General features: G+C 31.5%; 2 protein-coding genes across 2 annotated transcripts in view; one reads left to right on the top strand and one right to left on the bottom strand.

Moving 5' to 3' along the window:
• Nucleotides 1-14,972: 14,972 nt before the first annotated feature.
• LOC105828381 (ragulator complex protein LAMTOR3-A) lies at nucleotides 14,973-18,788 on the top strand. Its single transcript, XM_012666718.3, has 3 exons — nucleotides 14,973-15,150; nucleotides 16,962-17,189; nucleotides 17,907-18,788. Exons 1-3 carry the CDS (start codon nucleotides 15,142-15,144, stop codon nucleotides 18,042-18,044), a joined length of 375 nt encoding a protein of 124 aa, XP_012522172.1. The 5' UTR covers nucleotides 14,973-15,141; the 3' UTR covers nucleotides 18,045-18,788.
• A 342-nt stretch (nucleotides 18,789-19,130) lies between these two features.
• The window catches only part of LOC105833190 (glyoxylate reductase/hydroxypyruvate reductase), a 69,275-nt gene continuing 64,504 nt past the window's right edge, over nucleotides 19,131-23,901 (bottom strand). Inside the window, exon 7 of the mRNA XM_036285421.1 lies at nucleotides 19,131-19,362. Coding sequence (XP_036141314.1) covers nucleotides 19,247-19,362 — 116 coding nt within the window. The 3' untranslated portion in view covers nucleotides 19,131-19,246. The remainder of the gene's footprint in view (nucleotides 19,363-23,901) is intronic.

Genomic DNA, 23,901 nt, shown 5'->3' with positions numbered 1-23,901 from the left:
TCAGTTTCAAGACAATGACGCAATTGGCAAATGCAGCAAAACTATATCACGCTGCTAGACGGCTTGGCGTATTACACGTCCGGATCGCTGGCACGTAAATCACAGATGAATAATTTCGAGCGTATCCCGTTGTGAAAACGTAAAACGCGCGTCGGAATTGCGTAAACCGGCTGACCTGTTCGAACAAGCTCATGCGCGTCGACTATCAAAATGGCGGCAGATCCGAAAGTTCTAGAACGAACAATCGGCGTTGCTCGTCGTTCCGCGCTTCTGTGAGTAGTTTTCTTGATTACAGCTATAAATGTATAATCCTTGATAATCCACTAGGATCCTGGTTAAGATTCCATACGGTTCAGAATTATCCACAGGATCTATCCCACTTCTGATATTGTAAACGACCGGTTTAGGCGTGACCCGCGAGATATTCAAACTGAAGGAAAATTGTCCAGGAGGAGATACCAGGCTAATAATCACTCTTGCTGCAGGCTAGAAACTGCTTTTTATTTGCAGGCTAGCTTTACACACGTCTCGTTCGTAGGAGTGATACTACTCGCCTTGCCTTTTTCGACAAGACAGGGCCTCGCGTCGCAGGGCCTAGTTAAAAACTAGCGACGCCTCGTTCGCATAGCGTCGATCAAAACAACTACGACACGTGGCGCTGTTAGTGAAGCAGAGTAGTCGCCAAGCGCTGTAACATTATAGGCGCGATGTTTGAACACTACAAATTTTCTTACAATATGTATACATTTGTTTAGATATAAGTTTATTTTGTTGATAAATATATGTGTTAAATATATTAAGAAGTTTATTGAAAAGACTATTTTTAATGTTATCTTTTTCCTTTATAATTATATCTATCCTTTATAATTTTAGAACTTACAATTTTCAGGAAGTCAAGTTCTTAAATTAATTTTACATAAAACAACGAAATTGCATTCAAAAGTATTTTTTGTTTTATGTAAACTTAATTTAAGTACTTAACCTCCTGGGAATTATGTGCTAAAATATATACATGTACATATATAACAACACTGTAATTATTTTTTATAACAGCAATATAATAGTTTATATTGCCATTACAAAACATCTCGGTTATAGTTATATAACAGTTCAGTTCTACGCTATATTTATGTTATGTAACTACAACATCACATGAGTAGGAAATTATAACTAACAGGAATGTTACATGTAACGTTCATGTAATATTACCTGTTACATTCCGTTTTATTGCAGCAATGTAATGGTTATATATTGGTGTTTGCTGGGAATAATAATGACAATCGTAACAAAATCAGCAATTATGGTTCCTTTAGTAGAGAATCATAGATACCAATAATTAGGAGGTAATGATTGGATAACAATAATTATAACAGAAAATTGACAATTATGTAACCCTAATAAGGCCAGATTATGAATTGATAATATGGGTTTTAATATAATGGCGGTGCTAGGAGTTGCAACAGAAGATGACGAATAATGATTATCTGAATATAAATTTTCCTGGTGGAGGCGCGTTCCTCAAGATGTTCTCCACTTCTTCGTCGAGCAGTTGTTCCTCGATGTACTCATCTATTTCCTCTAAGGTAAAAATTTGCGGATTGAAGGGGTACGTTAATGTTCGGGGTTTGGTAGGGTTAGCTGGGAGAGGATCGTCTAAGGGTCGGGAATGTTTGTCTATGGGGGATATCAAAAAGTTTATAGGAACGGTCGGATCGTCTATATCAGGGATTTTATCTAAATTTGGGAAAAAACTGTCTTCAAAACTGTAGATATCCGTGGGTATGAATTTGAGAGTGTTAGCAAGTTTCAATCATTTAGTGGGAGGGGGCGAGGTGTGAAATTCTTCGACCTCTTCGTTTGGCGGAGGAGGCAATTCCAAATTGAGGAACTCTTGGATTTCTCGGTCAAAATCTTTAAGCTCTTCCCTTGTTAAGGACCTTGATGATACGCGGTTTGCTGCGCGTCTACTGAGGGGAATGATTTTCATCAACCCTTTTTGTTGAGGGAAGAGAGGAAATATTTTGATATTCTCGGAACTTAATTAATTAAGTCCTTACTTGGCGACGCTTCGCGTCAATAGCCTGGACGAATTAAAGGATGTTGTAGCCATTTGATCTACATTGATAAGGAAAAGAGGGAAACAATTATGAGTATCGGCTCGAAAATTAAATCTGGGGGAAATGGTGTTTGCAACTATCTTGTTTTATTTCATTTTTATTTATTTGGGCAAAGAGGAGATAAAGACAGAAGGAAGCGGGAGAAAGAAAGTTGTGGCCTTAAGATCAATATTGAGTGGCTTGACTAGTAATTTCTTAAAGTTAATGTGGAACAACGACATTCGTGCTTGGTAGAGCCTCGCAGTTGGTAAACGAACGCTTGTTCATTTACTATCGCACCAAAGATAGAATATGAAATCTTAAAATAATTCGTAAAACGAGAAAGGAAGCGGCGATATTCGGGCGTGGCTGAGCCTCGCCGTCGGCAGATGAGCGCTTGCTCACCCACTATCGCACCAGAGATAGAATATGAAATCTTAAAGATAATTTATAAAATTAAAAAGGAAGCGGCGATATACATGCGTGGCAGAGCCTCGCAATTGGCAGATGAACGCTTGCTCACCCGCTATCGCACCAGAGATAGAATATGAAATCTTAAGGATAATTTATAAAATTAAAAAGGAAGCGGCAATATACATGCGTGGCAGAGCCTCGCAATTGGCAGATGAACGCTTGCTCACCTACACTATCGCACCAGAGATAGAATGTGAAATCTTAAAATAATTCTTAAAATTAAAAAGAAAGCGGCAACCCCTACAGCATGAAATATTGCGGCAACGTTGCAGAAATATTATTTTGCAAGATTGGAATATTGCAGAAAATATTGCTGCAATATTGCAGCAATATTCCTATGTCCGCTCCAAAACAATATTGTGCAATATGTCTGCAATATTTCTGCAATATTCCCCGTAAGATTTCTGTAATATTTCAGCAATATTGCTGCAATATTTCTTGTAAGATTGCTGTAATATTTCTGAAACGTTAATGCGCAATATGAAGGAAATGTTGCAGGTGGTTAAATTAATCAAATAATATGTAAGATGTGTATTATACGAAAAACGGAAAATGAATTTATTGTCATACCGTTACGGCACAATAATTTAAAAAATTATTAATTAAAAAAGTAATTAATTAAATTAACATACATCAACGGATATCGAATATCGTTCCATTCTAGATTTAAGTAAGCATTAAAATGAAGCAAGTCCAGAAAATGCCCATCCTGATCAATTTATACGCTAGAATTACACATGCATGTATGGTTCACACATGTTTAATTAATGTATTATATATATGTATAAGTCAGAGTGAACATCTTCTGGACTTGCTTCACTCAATCTAGTATGGGACGCAACGCTGTCGTGATTACAGAATTTGTTGCACATCTATGTATCTTTTAGCTCTAATCTTACATAAAAATTTAAAATAAAAATATCCTGCTCTATTTTTTTATTTGTCCCTTAAAACTATGTAAAATATTACTTATTGTTAGTTCTAGATTAAGAAATACGGATTATACGGAAATAAATTTTGCACGGTTGCAATATAATATTGCCACAATATTGTGCAATATCTGTTAGGAAATATTACATTTGTAATATTGCTACAATATTGCACAACATCTGCTAAGAAATATTACATTTGTAATATTGCTGCAATATTGTGCAACATTTGCTAGGGAATATTATATTTGTAATATTGCTACAATATTTCTGCAATATTGGTTATATTATGCACTATTGCAATATTTCTGCAACGTTGCAGCAATATTTCATGCTGTAGGGGAATATACATGCGTGGCAGAGCCTCGCAATTGGCAGATGAACGCTTGCTCCTCTACACTATCGCACCAGAAAGAGAATATGAAACCTTAAAATAATTCTTAAAACGAGAAAGGAAGCGGCGATATTTGGGCGTGGCTGAGCCTTGCCGTCGGCAGATGAGCGCTTGCTCACCCACTATAGCGCCAGAGATAGAATATGAAATCTTAAAGATAATTCTTAAAATTAAGGATTTAAATGCAAGAATGTTGATAGTGAGCTTTTAAAAAAGGGGAGAAGGAAAGAGAGACAGAGAAAGGGAGAGATCTATTGGCCTAGTGAAAGAGGGTTCGACAGAAAAACCTGGCTGGGTTGCAAACACGCGGAATTATGATGGTAACTCAAAAGGACTACTTTATAGTTTGACTCTGCGCGTCGCTTAGTATACGGTTTAAGGACACTGTATAGGCTTCTCAGAACGATAAATAATTATCATTGATTATAGTTTCAAGATTTATTTATTGTATTAATAATTATACTTTTGTATGTATAAAATAGGGTTACAGGGTATTATAATAAGGCTACATGAACAAAAGCAGAAGAGAAGTGTAGTACAATAATTCGGTGTTAACGGACTTACCAAGATAGCAGTGAGGAACAAGGGTAGTTCAAGACTTCAAGATCGAAGTTGTTCTTTCAGGTTCGCTCTAACAAGGGGACCTTACGGGTCATGGAACACCGATTTTTTTTATAGGATTTGAAGATCAGTACCCGGACTTCAATTTCCTAAAGCAGTACGATGCGCTTCTCAAAAATACTCGAGAAAATCGATTTTGAAGATTTCCGATATCTGTAAGTACAGAAAATTTTAATCTATTGTTACGTCCGGTGGACTTAACGTTTTTCTTCTCGTTGTCCTTGTAAAGATAATAATTAAGTAAGAGAAATCGTATTCTAACGGTCGCCGAGAGCAAGAGATGTTTGCAGAGGATCGCTCTATCGTCACGCACAAGTTCGTGAGATATAGCAACAATTTAAAATTTTATTGTTTGAGGAATAATAAATACATCAAACAAATGCATAGTTCCCCATCTGTAAGCTATTTTGAGAGCGACCGTTAGATATAATTTAATTCCGTCGGGAAGTCTGGGGCAATGCCGAGTCTAGAATAAAAAAAAGGGAAGAATAAATAATAACTTTATTACCGAACGTTACTCTGACAATGCCCTGGATCGGTACCCGACGCTAAGCAAAGAAAAAGGGAAATATTGAAATTCAATAAAAATTAAAATCTTCAAACAAGGAACCGCCGGAAACTATAAAAATTTATTATTCACAGCAAAAACGCTGTCCGCGCTCAATCAATAAAAGTATATTCTCACTAAAATCCTACAGGAAGGCATAAAGACCCTTTTTTTTTTTGCTTGCTTGTTTGTTTAAGCGACCTAAAGATAAGAGGAGTAAAAATTATAAACATCCCTCTCCTACACTCAAAACCGAAACCAAATCGGGCGGAGACGAGAAGAGATGAGCCAATAGCTGATCGTCTCCACAAAATAATAATTTCGCGAGTTCCCAGTAGACAAGCTCCAAATTTGGTGGTTTTGAAAGGGCCCACCAATCCAAGAATGCCACCGCCTACACCTCAACCCTTCCCTTCGGAAAATTGAGTATAAAATCACGATCCCAAAGACCGCGAGCAGCTTTTTCCGCTTTTAACTTTCGATTGAGTGCGAGTCCGAGAATTTTCGTCGCGTAAAACTGTGAACTAAGATTTTTCGCGATTGGTTGAGTGTGAGTCGGAACGAAACTAAGTGCCGAACAAAAAGAACGTTCCGCAAGTGAAGTGAGTGCACTTGTGTACTCCAGTGAGGCCTATCACTCACCTGTTCCACCAGCCCTGACGGACTGACTTGTTCCGAGCAACAGACAACCACCCGAGTACCCTGACACCGGGATTTTGGATTACCTCAGAGGAAACATTTCAACAAGTAGTAAGTCTCTAGACACAAAATTTTTACTAGATCCCGATTTTCGCTATATAAAGTCAACCTTAAAATTGTAGTGGACAATAGTTTCTTCCACCGCAATCGGTCGAACTTAAAAAGAAAACGGAGACGGGCGATCAGGCGGGCTCGCGCTTATCCGGACCCTTCCACCCTCACTTCGCGTTCAGAGGGCTGTTCATCTTCGGCGGGAAACGAAGAGTTCGACCCGGCCCTTCGAGAGTCCGACCGACTGACCCGGTGCGCGGATTCAGAGACGGTCATTCGAGAGTCCGACCGAGCGTTCCGGTGCGCGGATTCAGAGCCTGTTGCTCGAGAGTCCGGCCGGGCGTTCCGGTGCGCGGATTCAGAGGCCGTCGCTCGAGAGTCCGACCGACAGTTCCGGTGCGCGGATTCAGAGGCGGCCATAGTCCAAACATCTGAAAATAGCGACCACAATATTCATAATTACCCCGCGGTCTCGGATTATAACAATAAGCAATTTTCTTCACCTCCTCCTCCCTCACCTCACTATTCCCCTATCAGTTCTCCAGAACCAGAGGAGGTTCCTCCGCCACCCTCACCCACACCATCCCTTGAGTTTATAGCCGAATTCCCCCTCCTACCTCCCCGTCCCAGGTATTACTATTACGACGGCACCCAAACTTCCTTGTTAGAAATTTTAGAACAGTTCCCTCTCAAATTAGATCCTTTTCTCCACCTTTTCCGAGACCTTACAATCAATCCGGAAGCAATTGATCCGGAAGTCCTCTTAGATATACTACCCGCCCTCGCTCCTAACGATCCTATCTTAGTATTCACACCTTACTTTTTCGATCCTGTTGGTATCCCCGCCGATTTTTTTTATAATTTCTTTCCCCCTTCATACGCTACAATAGAAGAATTACAATGACATATCAATCTCCTCCCGATTTAGGAAAGAAAAGATAATCGTATTAGCTTTTAGCCGACTTTAAAAATGATTTGTAATTATAATATCTAAATTATTATATTTAATTTTCAATTATGTTAGCGAGATTTTTGAATTATTATTATTATTATATTTAATTTTCAATTATGTTAGCCGATCTTTCAAATTATTTTAACTGATTTATACAAAATTATTATTATGTATGTTGCCCTATCCACTCAACTTATTAATCTGTCACCTTTTTTTTTTATTTTAATATTAAGTTTCTTATTTCTAATTATGTCAATCAGCATTAAAATTATTTCCGTATTCATACAAATCCACCCAATATTGTACCGGCAGAATTAATAGTATTTGTTTTATAAACATAAGTTCAGCGCTAATTTGAATGTACCAAAACGTCAAATAAATTCTTTATATGTAGTTTAAATAATTTTTGTTAAGTATTTAATTTCAAAAAACCACCCCCGGATCTCTAATCCCCGATCAAAGATTGCACCAGGTCCAATCCCGAGTTAAAGTGATTCAATTCACTGACTCAAAACTTGGACCACGAGCGCATGACACAGAAACAGGGTTATAACGGGCTTGAAAGAGCACGCTGACCCATATTCTGCGTTGTAAAAAGTGCGTTCGACCCTAGGCACCTACCCTCTCTTATTGTGTGCCTACGGAAATTCTATAAGTTGTTGCGTTCTTCCTTGCCTTACCTTCGTACCCGAAACAGACTAAATTTCTTAAGGCTGGACGTAACACTATTGTCAGAGCCGCTCGTAGCCGAGCGCACAGAGCTCTAGTTTCGTAAGCGCGGAGTCGCTGGTTCGATTCTCGCTCTGGCCTCAATTTTTTTTTCATAAGTTAATAAAGTTTTTTTTTAATCCTATATCTTAACATTTATCAAATTGAAATGCTAATTAATTATTAAATATTTATTCGTTATTTTTTAAATAAAAATTAAATTGGCTCATGTAATACTGACGAGTAATGTCAAATGTATTTATTATTAATATATTTTATAACATACATGAATTAATAACTCATAAAAATTAAACAACCATTTTTATAAATATTATTTTTGTTTTTTATATTATTTTTGTATTTACTCGTAATCTCTTAAAAAGTATTTCATTTTCTTTAATGTTTTCCATTTTTTGTACCAAATTTTAATTTATTATAAATATTCGCATTTTCAATCAAGTAGTAATTAAAAATAAAAAAATGTTAATTTTTATTTAAAAAATAACGAATAAATATTTAATAATTAATTAGCATTTCAATTTGATAAATGTTAAGATATAGGATTAAAAAAAAACTTTATTAACTTATGAAAAAAAAATTGAGGCCAGAGCGAGAATCGAACCAGCGACTCCGCGCTTACGAAACTAGAGCTCTGTGCGGCTACGAGCGGCTCTGACAATAGATTAAAATTTTCTGTACTTACAGATATCGGAAATCTTCAAAATCGATTTTCTCGAGTATTTTTGAGAAGCGCAACGTACTGCTTTAGGAAATTGAAGTCCGGGTACTGAACTTCAAATCCTATAAGTATAAAAAAAATCGGTGTTCCATGACCCGTAAGGTCCCCTTGTTAGATTAGTTATTGGAGATTAGTGAAGTCGTGTCTGTATAAACTAATAAATAAATTGTTATTCGTTTCGAGACAAACAACACGTCCCAGTGAACACAGTAATATAGCAGCAGTGTAACAGTAATGTAACCAAATATAACAGGTTACGTTACTCTGAAATTACACGTAACTTACATGTAAGTTACAATTTCCGACTCAGCAATATAACATGTTATAATTACATGTTATCTAACCGTTACACAACAGTTACAAAGAAAAATAAAATTAAAAAAAAATTTCATTTTTTAAAAATTATTTTTATCAACAGCACATACTACATTTAGAATAAATTTTTATTAATTAATTAAATTTAAATTATGTAATTTTTTATTTTATTCTTGCTTGCCGCTGTTAGGTTTGAACCCGGGACCTTAGGATGACGAACCTTGTACTCTACCTGCTACGCCAATTTGACTCATCGATATGGGTACTTCCCAGTGAACACATTTTATAGCGGCAATATAACATGGAAGTTACAAGTAATTTAACATTGTTATTCTTGTGATATGTAAGTGCTATGTGACATGGAAATAACCTGTTACGTAATATTTGTTATACGCAAGTGATATAGCTGTTGTACATTGTTTTGGCGTTACAGTTATTCAACAAAAATTGTATAATCGTAACATAACACGCTCGTATCAATGTTATTACGGAACGATGCGTCGTAGTTGACTCAGAAATCAGTTATAACATCCTGAATGATAGATCTATTTGATAATAATAAAAATTATTATAAAGATAATGTTTTCAAAAATAACGGTTTGTTTACAATTACTGCGCACAAAAAATGCACAAAATCGAAATTCATCATGTGCTGAACAAAAACAGAATAATAAATGTATACTATTTAATTTTTCTTAGAATTACGATCTATATAGTTAACCATCTAATTAATCATTTGAACGCTTCAAAGATTAGTGCTAAATAGATCGCAATTTCCATCAAATTATTAAGGTTATGGAAAAAGATAAATTTAACAATGAAATTAATAAGTAAATAAATTAATGCTATTTATTTTTAATGTTTTGCAAAGTTTAATTGCTTTTATAAAAAATAATATAGTTGCGTCAGTTTATAACATATATAAGTATATGTGGACAATAACAAGTACCCATATCGATGAGTCAAATTGGCGTAGCAGGTAGAGTACAAGATTCGTCATCCTAAGATCCCGGGTTCAAACCTAGCAGCGGCAAGTAAGAATAAAATAAAAAATCACATAATTTAAATTTAATTAATTAATAAAAATTTATTCTAAATGTAGTATGTGCTGTTGATAAAATAATTTTTAAAAAATAAAATTTTTATTTTATTTTATTTTTCTTTGTAACTGTTGTGTAACGGTTAGATAACATGTAATTATAATGTTATATTGCTGAGTCGGAAATTGTAAATTACATGTAAGTTACGTGTAATTTCAGAGTAACGTAACCTGTTATATTCGGTTACATTGCTGTTACACTGCTGCTATATTACTGTGTTCACTGGGTTGTTATATATTGTCTACATATACTTATATGTTATAAACTGACGCAACTATATTATTTTTTATAAAAGCAATTAAATTTTGCAAAACATATTAAAAATAAATAGCATTAATTTATTTACTTATTAATTTCATTGTTAAATTTATCTTTTTCCATAACCTTAATAATTTGATGGAAATTGCGATCTATTTAGCACTAATCTTTGAAGCGTTCAAATGATTAATTAGATGGTTAACTATATAGATCGTAATTCTAAGAAAAATTGAATAGTATACATTTATTATTCTGTTTTTGTTCAGCACATGCCATGATAAATTTCGATTTTGTGCATTTTTTGTGCGCAGTAATTGTAGACAAACCGTTATTTTTGAAAACATTATCTTTATAATAATTTTTTTTATTATTAAATAGATGTATCATTCAGGATGTTATAATATTGTCTGATTTCTGAGTCAACTACGACGCATCGTTCCGTAATAACATTGATATGAATGTGTTATGTTACGATTATACAATTTTTGTTGAATAACTGTAACGCCAAAACGATGTATAACAGCTATATCACTTGCGTATAACAAATATTACGTAACAGGTTATTTCCATGTCATATAGCACCTACATATCACAAGAGTAACAATGTTAAATTACATGTAACTTCCATGTTATATTGCCGCTATAAATGGTTTGTTCGCGTCGCCATGCTCCGACATGCTCCTACTCACTCCAACGCATTCTAATAGGTTGGCGTCATCGGAATCAACGTATTGGAGTGCGTTGGGGTGAATAGGAGCATGTTGGGGCATGTGACGCGAACAGACCTAAAATGTGTTCACTGGGGTGTCATCCTTTCCGCCATCTTTACTACGCGCACGTGTCGCGCCTTCTAGAACGAACCTAAAGCCGCCACATATATTTCAGTGGTGACAACTGATGACAACTGTGACACGGTTATCCAGGGTTGCCAGGTCTGGCGCAATTGCGCCAATGTGGCTCCTTGATAGGTCAAAATGGCGCACAAAATTTAAAATTTGGCGCTTGGCGCAATTGTGGCTCCATAAAAATAAAATTTGGCGTAATTATGGCTCCTAAGGGCTCCAGCAGATGTCAGCGCGACGACGTCGCGTATAGAGACTCTGTAATCAGAGACTGGCCCTGTGATGCGATTTCAAGCCCGGGCACGCTCACGCACACATCGCACTCCCCCTATCCGTGAGGCACGCGCGCTCGGCTGCGATCGGCGTGAGCCGTCGCGCACTCGGCTACGTTCGCGGCTGAGTTTGTCCCTTTCTCCTCTGCCTCTTCCCCCATCTAACGTTTTCTGACTTCGAGCTCCGAGGCGATCGCCGGCGTCTAATGCTTTTTCAGAATATGTTTATCGCGCGGGCGCCGCCGGCTCTCGCGATTATTTTATGATCGGCGCATAATTGTAAAAATAAATATGTACAATTTAATCAATATTTTTTTGTTATTCCATGTAAATTAAATTTACAAATAAAATGTTAAATATATCTTATGGTTAATTAAATTAATTATTTAATTATTTAATTAAGTAACGTGCGAAGATTTAAAAAACTTTTTTCTTCGGTAATTTTACAAACTTTGATAACTTCACAAAATTAATATTGGATAAGTTAATATATTTTTTAACTAAATCAAGTTAAAGCTAATAGCATATAAAATTAATTTTCTTAAATTAAAAGTTGTGAAATAAACGAAAAACTGACTTAGTTGAAAGTTAAGTGTTAAATCAATTCAAGTTAAATTTAAACTTAATTTTGCTAAACGTTATTTATATTTATATTAAATTAGAAAGTCATAGTTTGTTTAAACTAGATTATCAAAACAATTATAATTAGATTAGATCATAAAATATATTCAACAGACAATACAAAATAAGCGAAAAAAAGAATCAATTAACACCGTAAAAAATAAGTAACAATAAGCAATAGGACATAACAAACAATAAGCAATAGGAAATCCACTCTTTGCCAGAGACGTGGATAGAATCGAGGCTTATAAATATCAATTTTATTTCTAAAGTAGTAGCTCTTAAATTTTTTAAAATAAGACAAAATATGTATGAAATGAATGTGTACAAAAAAGCTGTGTTGTGTTTCTATAGACATTTTTTATATAAACACATAACTAAATGTGACAGAGACCCATTTCTGGCATCACTAAGGTAAAGTAAGTAATAAATAAAGAAAAGACTTTTGCTCGAACAATTCGAACATGATAAATAAAAAACTTGACAATCGCGCATGCATTAATAATTATAATTTTTATAATTTCTAGTTTGCTTTTTTGTGCGACGCTTAATAATAATAAAATACGTTTTAAATCATGTTCCTTTAGTTTTTTGTCAATGTCCTTTTTCTTATAAAAATGTAGAAAATTGTTAAATAGTTATATTTTATAAATATTTTACTAAATAGTAAAAATTAATAATAAAGTTAAAAAGCTAATGACTTTTAACTTTATTAATTATAAATTTTAATTTTTAATTTTAACTAAATATTTTTGAAATATATAAACTTGTTAATTTTTTCCCAAGTTTTAAAAATTTATTTATGTAAAAGAAAAAATTATGAAAGAAAAAATACTTTAACTTAATTCAGTTTAAAAAATATATTAACTTACCTAATATTAATTTTGTGAACCCGAGAAAAAATGTTTCATATAAAAACATATAAATATATATAAAATATGTCCATATATATTTATATTAGCTTCCTTTCTTTTCTAAAATTTCTGTTTGATATAAAAAAATAATAGTTATACTGAAAAGATAGAAACTAATTAAAAAATAATTTTCGCATTGCTTCTTTTAAGAAAGCTAAGTATAAAAAATTGTCCATATATTCCGAAATATATATGATTATATATAAACAATTTTTCATACTTAGCTTTTTTAAAAGAAGCAATGCAAAAATTATTATTTTAATTAGTTTCTATCTTTTCAGTATGACTATTATCTTTTTATATCAAACAGAAATTTTACAAAAGAAAGGAAACTGATATAAACATCCCGATCAAAAATTTTTCATGTAAAAGTATGTAAAAATCTGTAGAATTATGTATCAAAAATGTCCATGCAAAATTTTACATTGTATATTTTTATTTAATTTTACATATTTTTATGTAATTTTATATAATTTTGATATAATTTTATAGATTTATACATACTTTTGTATAAAAAAATTTTTGCCGGGAAAAAAATTGCTAATTTACAATTATAGATGATTACATATCATTATACATAACTATATATAATTACATATGAATAATTCTTTCTCAATAAAAAATGTTTCATGTAAAAGTATGTATAAATTTATAGAATTATATCAGAATTATATAAAAGTATATAAAATTATGTAAAATTATGTAAAATTATATAAAAATATACAATATAAAATTTTGCATGGACATTTTTGATACATAATTCTACAGATTTTTATATATTTTTACATGAAAAATTTTTGATCGGGATATATAGACATCTTTTATATAAGTACATATATTCATATATGTTTTTATATGAAACATTTTTTCCCGAGAAGTTATCGAAGTTTGTAAAATTACCGAAGAAAAAAGTTTTTTAAATCTTTGCACGTTTTACTTAATTAAATAATTAAATAATTAATTTAATTAACCATAAGATATATTTAACATTTTATTTGTAAATTCAATTTACATGGAATAACAAAGAAATATTGATTAAATTGTACATATTTATTTTTACAATTATGCGCCGATCATAAAATAATCGCGAGAGCCGGCGGCGCCCGCGCGATAAACATATTCTGAAAAAGCATTAGACGCCGGCGATCGCCTCGGAGCTCGAAGTCAGAAAACGTTAGATGGGGGAAGAGGCAGAGGAGAAAGGGACAAACTCAGCCGCGAACGTAGCCGAGTGCGCGACGGCTCACGCCGATCGCAGCCGAGCGCGCGTGCCTCACGGATAGGGGGAGTGCGATGTGTGCGTGAGCGTGCCCGGGCTTGAAATCGCATCACAGGACTGGCCATCATCAGGGGGCCACTTTTAATTGGTCCGACTGCCACCAGACGACGCAACGATTTTGTAATACAGAGTTCTTTTATATTTAAGTTTTTCTAAGTTCTTTTTCAGTAATTAGAGCCACCGCACAAGCTTTTTCGTAACACGATTTATTTACAGGTATGCAACTTTTAAACCCAAAAATCTGCCTTTCTAACACTACCAGACCAAAATTTTGTGATCTTCCCTTTATTGATATATTTATTAATGCAAATGATTTGAGTACAGCTGAAGTTGAATACAATTCATTAATTAATGTTAACTGGAATTTTTTATACGGAAATAATATATTTGAAAGTAGTTTTAGTTTTTGGCCTATTGTAGCACAACATAAGAATGCTGGAAATTTTTTAGCTTTTAATACAATAGCACAATATGTTTTGAAAATTCTAACTTTGCCAATGTCAAATGCAGCGGTCGAAAGGGTCTTTAGTGTTATGAATGCATCAAAGGACAAAATGAGAAACAGAATGGCAACTGAAATGTTAAATGCACTACTCATGATTAAGTCACATTGTTATGCAAACCAATTTTGTTGTAGAAATTTTGTTTGCACACAGCAAATGTTGGAAAACTTTAATAATAAACATATGTATTTATGTAAAAACACAAATGCGTTTGAAGATGAGCAATATAAAGAAGATATGTATATCGTAGAGGCTGTGAATGAAGATAATAATGTTGACAAAACTACAAACTTTTGTAGTTCAAAATAAATTATAGAATATGCTACAGAATAAGATGCATGATTAAAATATACTTTTATAGAGAAATAAAATCTCGTTTTCTTTTCTTCGCACATTCGCATTCTTGTCAATTAAAAAATATCGATTTAACTGTAATACTACTACCTAACTAATTAACTTTATTCAGTTTTTTTAGATAACATAATAGAAGTACACAAAATAATAGAATATTTACGATTAAAATCTTTTTAGTTCCATGAAATGAGTATTGTTAAAAATCTGTCCTGTAATATGCTTTTAAAATGTTTTCAAACGTTTTGGTGCAAAAATGTTGCCAGGACTGGCGCAATGTGGCGCATTCGGTTGCCAGGACTGGCGCATTGATGTATCTAAAACCTGGCAACCCTGCGGTTATCCACGGTTATCACACTTCAGTAAAGTTAGGCGATAGCGTTCGATGATCGTGTCTGCTCGAAAAAATTAATCCTATCGCTTATTCGTCGTTTACGGACTCGTTTCTTGTACTCGTTCGCACTTCTTGGGAAAAAATGACAGTCGTAAGTTTGGATTTTCGCTGTAAAAAGCGTTCACTTTGTACATTAAATTTGAGGTTATACGTTCTATGTTGTTTAGATTTTGAGATAGTTTTTTTTTCAAAACTATTACGCTGTTGCAAGGGCTCCAAAAATTGTGACAAAAGATGTCACACATTATTTAATATAAATTGATATATAAATTGCAAAGTGTGACAGCAAATACCATAATTTTATAAAAATGTATAGTATTTCCCTTGAATAAGTAAATATAAACATTCCAACCTAAAATTTTGCTTGGAGTATTACGAAAGTGATAAAACAAGCTTTGCAAACAGAAGTTATATTTGCGAAATAAAATTTAAAAAAACAAGCAAAAATGACAATTTTGAAAGTTTTTATAATGTTACAGCATCGGCAGCAAACTTCTGTCTAAGTTACATTCACATTATTGACAATAGGGCCAATTTATAGCTTTCAAATGTACTTTTGTTCGTTTATCACTTTCTGAGAGATATACGCTGAGAATTATTCATTAAAACAAAAAATGTTAAAAATTGGTTTAAAAAATATATAATATATTCCTAATTAAATATTTATTAAAAACAAACATTTTGTTTTTAATACATTTTGTTCATAAAAAAAGGTCTTAAATTGAATAAAAATATTTGCTTAATAAAAAAATTTAATCACAATAAAAACAAAAATAAAGAAATATTTAATTTATTGAAGTTTTCTTATTAAACTTAAAAAAAAAATACTTTCCAGAATTAAATAAATTTGTTATTTAAAGTTTGAAAATGTTATTTTAAATCTTTGAATTTACAACTTTTTTGTTTCAAATTAATATAATGTTTAAAGTACTTAAGAATCTTTAGATCAATCATAAAACTATTAGACACAGGTATTTGTGTGTTAATATAGTATTTAATATACTGTACTGTCAAAACACTTATATTTTTTTTAGAACTCAACTTTTGGTTCAGGAAGCTTATAATGCTGTATCTTCTATTATGTGTTTTTTAATTACATCAGATAAACTTTGTTGCATTTATTTGTTGACAATGCTATCCAATCTTAAATATTACAAGATATTTGATGATATACATATATGAAATAAATTATTTATATTTACAATTTATTTAAATTTGCTCATTTTTCAACACATAGATTTTTATTTAACTATAATTTTTATATTTAAAACATTTTTATATTTATATTTATTTTCTTTTTCTGAAAAAATTGTTTTTTTACATTATTTCAATATTTCAAATCAAAGATTTTTTTTTATTTCAAATAAAAGATGATATTTGAAAAGACTACTTATATATTAAGAAAAAAATATTTCTTTGATTATATGAATGTTTTCTTAAATCTAATAAATACTTCTTTTATTTAAGAGAAACACATTCAAAGAAGTACATTTGTTTTGTTTAACAAATATTTTTTTATTTAGCAATTCGAAATAGTACTTTTTTCTAATGTAGTACAAATTATCTGAGGAAATTTAACTTTTCTTTTTTTGTTGAGTATAAAAAGTGAAATATATTATTTTTGATGTATTTTAGCTTTTTGAACACAGATTCATTGTTAGAATTTATTATTCATAAAAATTAATTCACCTAATTTATTATTGTTAGAATTTAACTATCATATTATAATTTTGAGAAAAATAGTGACGTAATATCCAAATTTAGACAGAAAAAACATGTTCAGCAGATAAAAATGTTATTTAAAGTTAGTTAAGAAGAAAACTAATCTACTTAATTCTAATTATCAAACTTAAATTGTTTAGATATCATTAAATTGTTTAGATCATGATTTTATTTTTTTAGGAATTGAAGAAATTTCTTTATGAACTATTGACTGATGTGGAAGGTTTGCATAGTATATTGATTACGGACAGGGATGGAGTACCTGTTATATCAGTAGCCAATGAAAAAGCACCAGAATTAGCTACAAGAGCTAGTTTTTTGTCTACTTTTGGAATGGCCACAGACCAAGGAAGTAAACTCGGACTTGGCAAAAATAAAACCATTATTTGCATGTATAGTAATTATCAGGTAAAATATACAACAAAATGTATGAAATATACAGGATAAAATACACAGGATATTCTTAAGTATTCTAAAAGATTTTAAGACGGAGTATCTTCTCACATCAATTCAAGATGAAAACTTTATATGACCATATGTCTAAAATGACTTAGTTGCAGATATATGATCATATGAAAAATTATTTGTTAAAATCTTTCAGAATGCTTAAAGAACACCATATATAATACAAAGGTGCTTTAAAAGGTGCTAAAAAGATTTTGCACTTTGATTTATACAAACTCTATGTTGGAAACACCTTTAGAAAGATAAAGTACGAAAATTGTTTGATGTACTCTCGTATTTATACTGCATTCATATATAAATTTTATGTCTACAATTACAAGATAAAATAATCGAACAAACTCGATTCTTCTATTCTTGGAAATATAATTATAACAATGCGAAATTTATGCAGAGCACTAATAACAGTGAAAATAAAAGAATGAATGTTTCTTATGAAACAAAACTTTATAAAAATAAAACAAAATTATAAAGATAATAATTAATACAAAGAATGATTATATTTAGAGATTAAAATAAGATACATTATTTAATAATTATTTGATTGATATTTGTGTTTAATCATATTGTATCTCGTATAAGCAATATTTTGACAAACACTTTTAGCTTATGTTTTACAAAGCTGGGAGAGAATTAAAAATTTTAATATAATTTCTTTTTCAGGTAATCCAAATGAATAAATTGCCATTGGTTGTTAGTTTTATCGCTAATCACAACTGTAACACTGGCCATGTGTTATCACTAGAAAATAAGATTGATCCTATTTTAAGTAGTTTAAAAAATGCAGTAGTGGAAGCCTGATGGTTACCTGTTGTCCATTATGGGTGATAAATGCTACTGAACACAGTTTAGATTTGAATCTATGAATTAGTGCAAATATTGTATAAACTGTAATTTCTTTTCGGCGCCAACAAACATATTTTCATGGTTTTACTCGCTTGCATTTATTCATAATGTAGGTGTGTTTTTAAACAGTAATGATTATATATATATATTACTGATGTAAAAACCAGAATTAGGAGAATTTTAAAGACAACATGTTAAATCATTATTAATTATTAAGTCGAAAAATAACATTACAAGTAATTAATTCTAAAAAGTAACTCTCCAAGTAAGAATTTACAAACGGTCTAATGTTGGCTCAATCATGAGAGCTGAAATTTTAGTACGGCAGACCAATATTGGCATAATATAGGGATGATAAATCTGTTAAATTCATTACTGTTACTGGTTAATGAAAAAGTCACGTTAGCATTGCAGTTACGAAAAAGAAAAGTAACAATATTATCAATCTATTACTAAAAAAAGTAACTAACATTACAAATAACGCGTTACTTCCCAACTGTAGTAACTATATAATACAAAGAAGCTTCTTTTGAGAAATCCATAAACATATATATTTTCGAAGTTAGAATATTATTTATTTAAAAGAAATACTATATTGGTGAAATTTATTTAAAAGAAATACAATATATGTGATATTTTTTATGAAATTGTGCTTTAACTGTCTAATTTATGGGATTAAATAATTTAGTGAATAATAAATAAATTGTTAAGAATTTTTTGAAAATTGAAATTTCTAGATTCTAGATGATCTTTAAATTGAAGAATGAGTTTCAAAATTATGAAACTTTAAACATCTAAGTAAATATATTAATGCAATTGTACATTTTTTGAAGATACACAGCCTCATATAAAATCATATTATAATATAATAATAAATTAAATAATTGGATTTGTGATAAACAAAATTAAAAAAAAAAAAATTTAAACAATTCACTTCATTAAAAATATTTGATTGTGTAATCAGTATATTTCATTTAGAGAATAAGAATCAAATTAAGATCACACAGGATTTCTCGAGTAATTTTATTTGTACAATCTCTGTAGAAGAATAAAAGAGAATTTTATTAAATCGTACATGAATAAATAATAATCTTTAATAACATTTTTTAATAGGTAAAGCAATAAATACAAAGAATATATAGCTCATACAAGAAATATTACAAAGCGTAAACCAAGGGCCTACCCTCAAGACCATTGATAATATTTTGCGCTGTGGTTAACGACATGTCATTGCGAGTCTTGATTGTCGCGCTGCCTAAATGTGGCACAATTTCTGTAATTATCAAAATAAACTGATGTCATTATATATAAATTATAATACATTATTGTATATTACCAGAAATGAATAACAGAACATGCAAACGATGCAAACTATTCAAATACGAATCGAATTGATTCAGATAAGACTCGAATGGAACTTAAATTTTTATGATTTGAACTATATACAAAATTTTAAGACGTTCGACAACAAATTATAAATAATGATAATTTTATAAAAAAATCATTCTAAGTGATTAGAAAAGGAAGATTACCAATATTGACATATCGTTTTGTTGTTTGGATAGTATTTATTTTTCAAATAAAAGCTAAAAACAAAATATTTATAAGTTAATGTATATGAGAATTTCTAGATGTTTTTCACTTCAATATAAAAAATTTTTTTGTTAATTATACAAATATCTTATGCTGTTTCGTAAACGCAACATGTAGCGCGACTAATAAAGATTAAATTAGATTAGATTAGTGTTTATAACTTTATATAGAAAAAGTTATGAATTTTTTTTTTTTTTTTTTTTTTTTTTAATGAATTATAAGCTTTTATTTCTATAATTATATAAGCAAATCATGTTTTTATCAGTATTAATACAATGTACAATCAATATTAATACAATATTTAATTTCTGAGAAATAAAAGGGTGCTGCTTTAAGATGCTTAGGCCCGAATTTATAGTCGTCAGACTTCGTATTCAGTCGCCGCCATTTTGTTGCTTTTCGTTCATTCACATTTTGTAAAAAACAAGGCGACTGAGTGCCAAATGCCAAGTGCTGATGACTACAAATTCGGACCTAAAGAAGCTACATTGGCGACCTTTATATCATAATTAATTTTATTCTTTTTAACTAATAAAAGTATTATTTACATAATAATATTCAAAGAAAAGACAATGATACAATGCCAATAAAAGTTAAATTCGGATGTTAACTTATTCAGTTCTAATAAATTCAAATTATTACCATTCACACATTAATAATAATAGTTTCTAACATGATACGTAAATGTTTTGACTCTGGGTGCGATCGAGTTGCCGCTACGAATGCTTTGAAGCATTTTTTGATTGGTTAATTTGTAAAATTTATTGTTTCGATTGGTTAATCAAACGCTTCAAAGCATTTCTAGCGTTAAGTCGACCGCAGCCTCTATTTCGGATCCTCTTCAGTATAATCTAAATTAGCTATAATAAACCACATTTTCTATAAAATTTATATAAAGTTCTTACTGAACACGCGCGCGCGCGCATGTGTGTGCGCACACACGCACACGCATACACAATGTGAATTGATGAGAGAGAGATTAATTGATTGATTGATTGATTGATAACAGTATATTTAGCCACACGATATAACCCTATATGGCTCCGAAGAATAACATGGTGAATGACACAAATATAATAATATTACAATTGAAAAAAAAGGATACAGAATTAAGATCAGTAAGATAATAAAGCATAGTAAAGTAATATAAAGATTATACAAAAGATGAAAATAATATTGTAATACATATGAAAGTACTATCCTAAGAGAAATCATAAAAAAGCCAAAGTCTCAGATGTTACAGTAGCAAATTATAAGCTAAAGTGCAATATGTATCTAGCAGAGAGGAACCTGAGAGCGGCCACCACGGCTTTTTTCGTGCGACCAATATTTGACTAGCATCAGCGTCAAGCGTGGATGTAAAGCCCGTTTTACATTAATTGCAGTCGCCAGTTGCAATTTGCAACACCCAATAAATGTCGACCTTTAACTAGAAAATAAGCGCCTATTGGATGTCGCAAGTCGCAACTAGCTGCTTGCGATTAATGTAAAACAGACTTTACATCCACGTTTGGCGCTGATGCTAGTTAAATATCGGTCGTACGAAAAAGGCCGCGGTGGCCGCTCTCAGGTTTCTCTCTGTATCTAGTATACAATGGAAAATAACTAGAAAGTAACAAAAGGATGGTAACCCGACAATTTCCTAAAAAAATGGAGGAGTGATGTTGGTACTAACGAAAGTCCCTAAACACTAAATTTTAATTTTTGTGTATTAGCAGGTTATTTGACATTATATTGTAAATTCATTTATTATTTGTATTTGCACCGCGCATATGTTTTCGCGCTGACAGATTTATTACTGATGCAGTTTTACTAATCACAAAAATTAAAATTTAGTGCCTACGGACTTTCGTTAGTACCAACATCACTCCTCCATTTTTTGAGGAAATTGTCGGGTTACTAAAAGGATGGTGCAAAAATAAAAATGAAATAAAAATAAATAAAACAAAATAAGCGTGTAAATCAAGCGCAATAAGTAATTAATTAAGTAAGGGAATCTTTGTTAGTGCAGTAAGGCCCTTGACTTCCACCCGATGAGCCCAAGCTGTCCCGTTCAAGGAGGAAAGAGTGGAGATTAGTCTTAAAAGCAGGTAATGAGAGTAAGAAGGAATCGGAGGAGTAAGGAGAGTGGTCAGCAGGATCAAAAAGATGATCATGGATGGAGTTTAAGAGAATAGTGGATTGAATAAAGAATGAATTTTGCATAGCTGCAGTTCGGGGAATAGGGTAGGTGAAAAGAGGAGGAAGACGCGCACCACCGAAGAAAAGAAACTGGTATAGCTGGGATGCGAACGACATCGTCGCAGCAACACAGTACGCCTGGATCCCAACAAAGTACGCCCGGAGAGGAGACAGATAATCAGCCGATAGCGAGGCGATAAGGCGTAATGTGTGATCTACGAGAAAGATTGCCATAGACAAATCTTTTGCGATCGAGTTGCCGCTACGAAACGCGCAAGCGTCCGCTGTAGTTTCAAAGTTAAGTCTTGTTGAGCTTAGACTACGCAGCACAAGCATAGTCGAGATGTCATGAGTTTTTTTCCGTATTTGGGCTACATTCCAAAACGTCCTTTCCGAGGAAAATTTTACTCGATGTAATATAGAGCTACATTCCAAAACGTCGTTTCCGAGGAAAATTTTACTCGAAATATATAGTACACGTAACGTATCCTATATTAGGTGTACTATATATTTCGAGTAAAATTTTCCTCGGAAAGGACGTTTTGGAATGTAGCCTAGGATACGTTACGTGTACTATACATATATTTCGAGTAAAATTTTCCTCGAAAAGGACGTTTTGAAATGTACTCTAGAAAATTAAGAGAATGCCTATAGAAGCGCGGTTACCAGACAATTTCCTAAAAAAATGGAGGAGTGATGTTGGTACTAATAGAAGTCGCTAGGAACTAAATTTTAATTTGTTTTATATGTATTAGTTTAATATGTATTAGTAACACTGCATCAGTAATAATAAATCTGTCAGCGCGGAAACATATACGCGGTGCGAATACAAATAATAAATAAATCTACAATTATATTTACTAATATACAAAAATTAAAATTTAGTGCTTAGGGATTCGTTAGTATTATCACTCCTCCATTTTTTGAGAAAATTGTCTGGTAACTAGGGCAGCAATCATGTAACTTTTTTCTTAAGGCGAAAACGTAAAAAGTGAAAAGTTTCATCTAACTATCTCTTTCTATCGTGTTGAATAAAAAGAGACAGTAACTTGAAACTTTTCACGTTTCCGCTCTAGGGGAAAAATTACATGATCGATACCCTGAAGCGCAGCTTGCGCAGAGCAAAGTGCATGCGTTTGATAGATTGGTTGACCTGGGAGGTCCAGTCCAAAGTAAGAGTGATAATGGGTGTTTACGATAATGGCTATCTGAGTAATTTTCTCTAGGACCGAAATATATGATAAGCACAACCATCTACTATCATCATGATTCGTGACAACTCAATGCTGTCCGGTATAGCCAAATCATCACGAGCAAGTTGCAAGTTGCGAGTTCCGTGAGTTTGTAGCAGGTAACCTAAAAAGTACGACATAAATAATTTGATTATTACAATTAAAAATAATCTGTTTTTAATGTATGGTAAGATTATTAACTTTATTAAAATAGTAATTATATAACACAATCATGTATTTTTAAAGTATTGTCTAAAGTAATATTAAAGAGATTATTTTATTTACAAATATTTATTTTGTCTATCAAGTTCCTATCATAACGGTATTATTTCAAAACCTAATATAATATTTTAATTAAACATTGATTCTCAATAAATGTTATCATTTATTATTAACTAACATATATATTAGAAAAGTCATCTTTTATTAAACGGATGGTGTTAACACTTTGAAACAAATGAGATAAATTATGTAAAATTACTAAATAAATCATTATTAATAATATTTTTTAGATTACAAGTAAAATAAAAATTTAAGTATAAATATTTTTCTTTCTTGTAACAACTGTTAATGATAAGTTGCATGGTGTTATCATTATTTTAAAAAATCATATATCTTTATGTATAAATATTATGCATGAATATTTCACTAATGTGAAACTAATAATAATGTTTACAATAAATTTTTTTAATTTGTAATACAAGTGCATAGTAAATTAAAATATACTGTAAACAGATATACGTTAGATATGCGTTAGATATACGTTATAATAGAAACTTGATAGACAAATTAATAAATAAAATATT

The sequence above is a fragment of the Monomorium pharaonis genome, chromosome 4, assembly GCF_013373865.1.
Source record: "Monomorium pharaonis isolate MP-MQ-018 chromosome 4, ASM1337386v2, whole genome shotgun sequence".
Classification (NCBI taxonomy): Eukaryota; Metazoa; Arthropoda; class Insecta; order Hymenoptera; family Formicidae; genus Monomorium; species Monomorium pharaonis.
This window is presented reverse-complemented; position numbering and strand designations above follow the sequence as displayed.

Coding starts and splice junctions, on each gene's coding strand:
- LOC105828381 (XM_012666718.3), top strand. Junction 17,190..17,906: donor GCATGTATAGTAATTATCAG/GTAAAATATACA, acceptor TTTCTTTTTCAG/GTAATCCAAATGAATAAATT.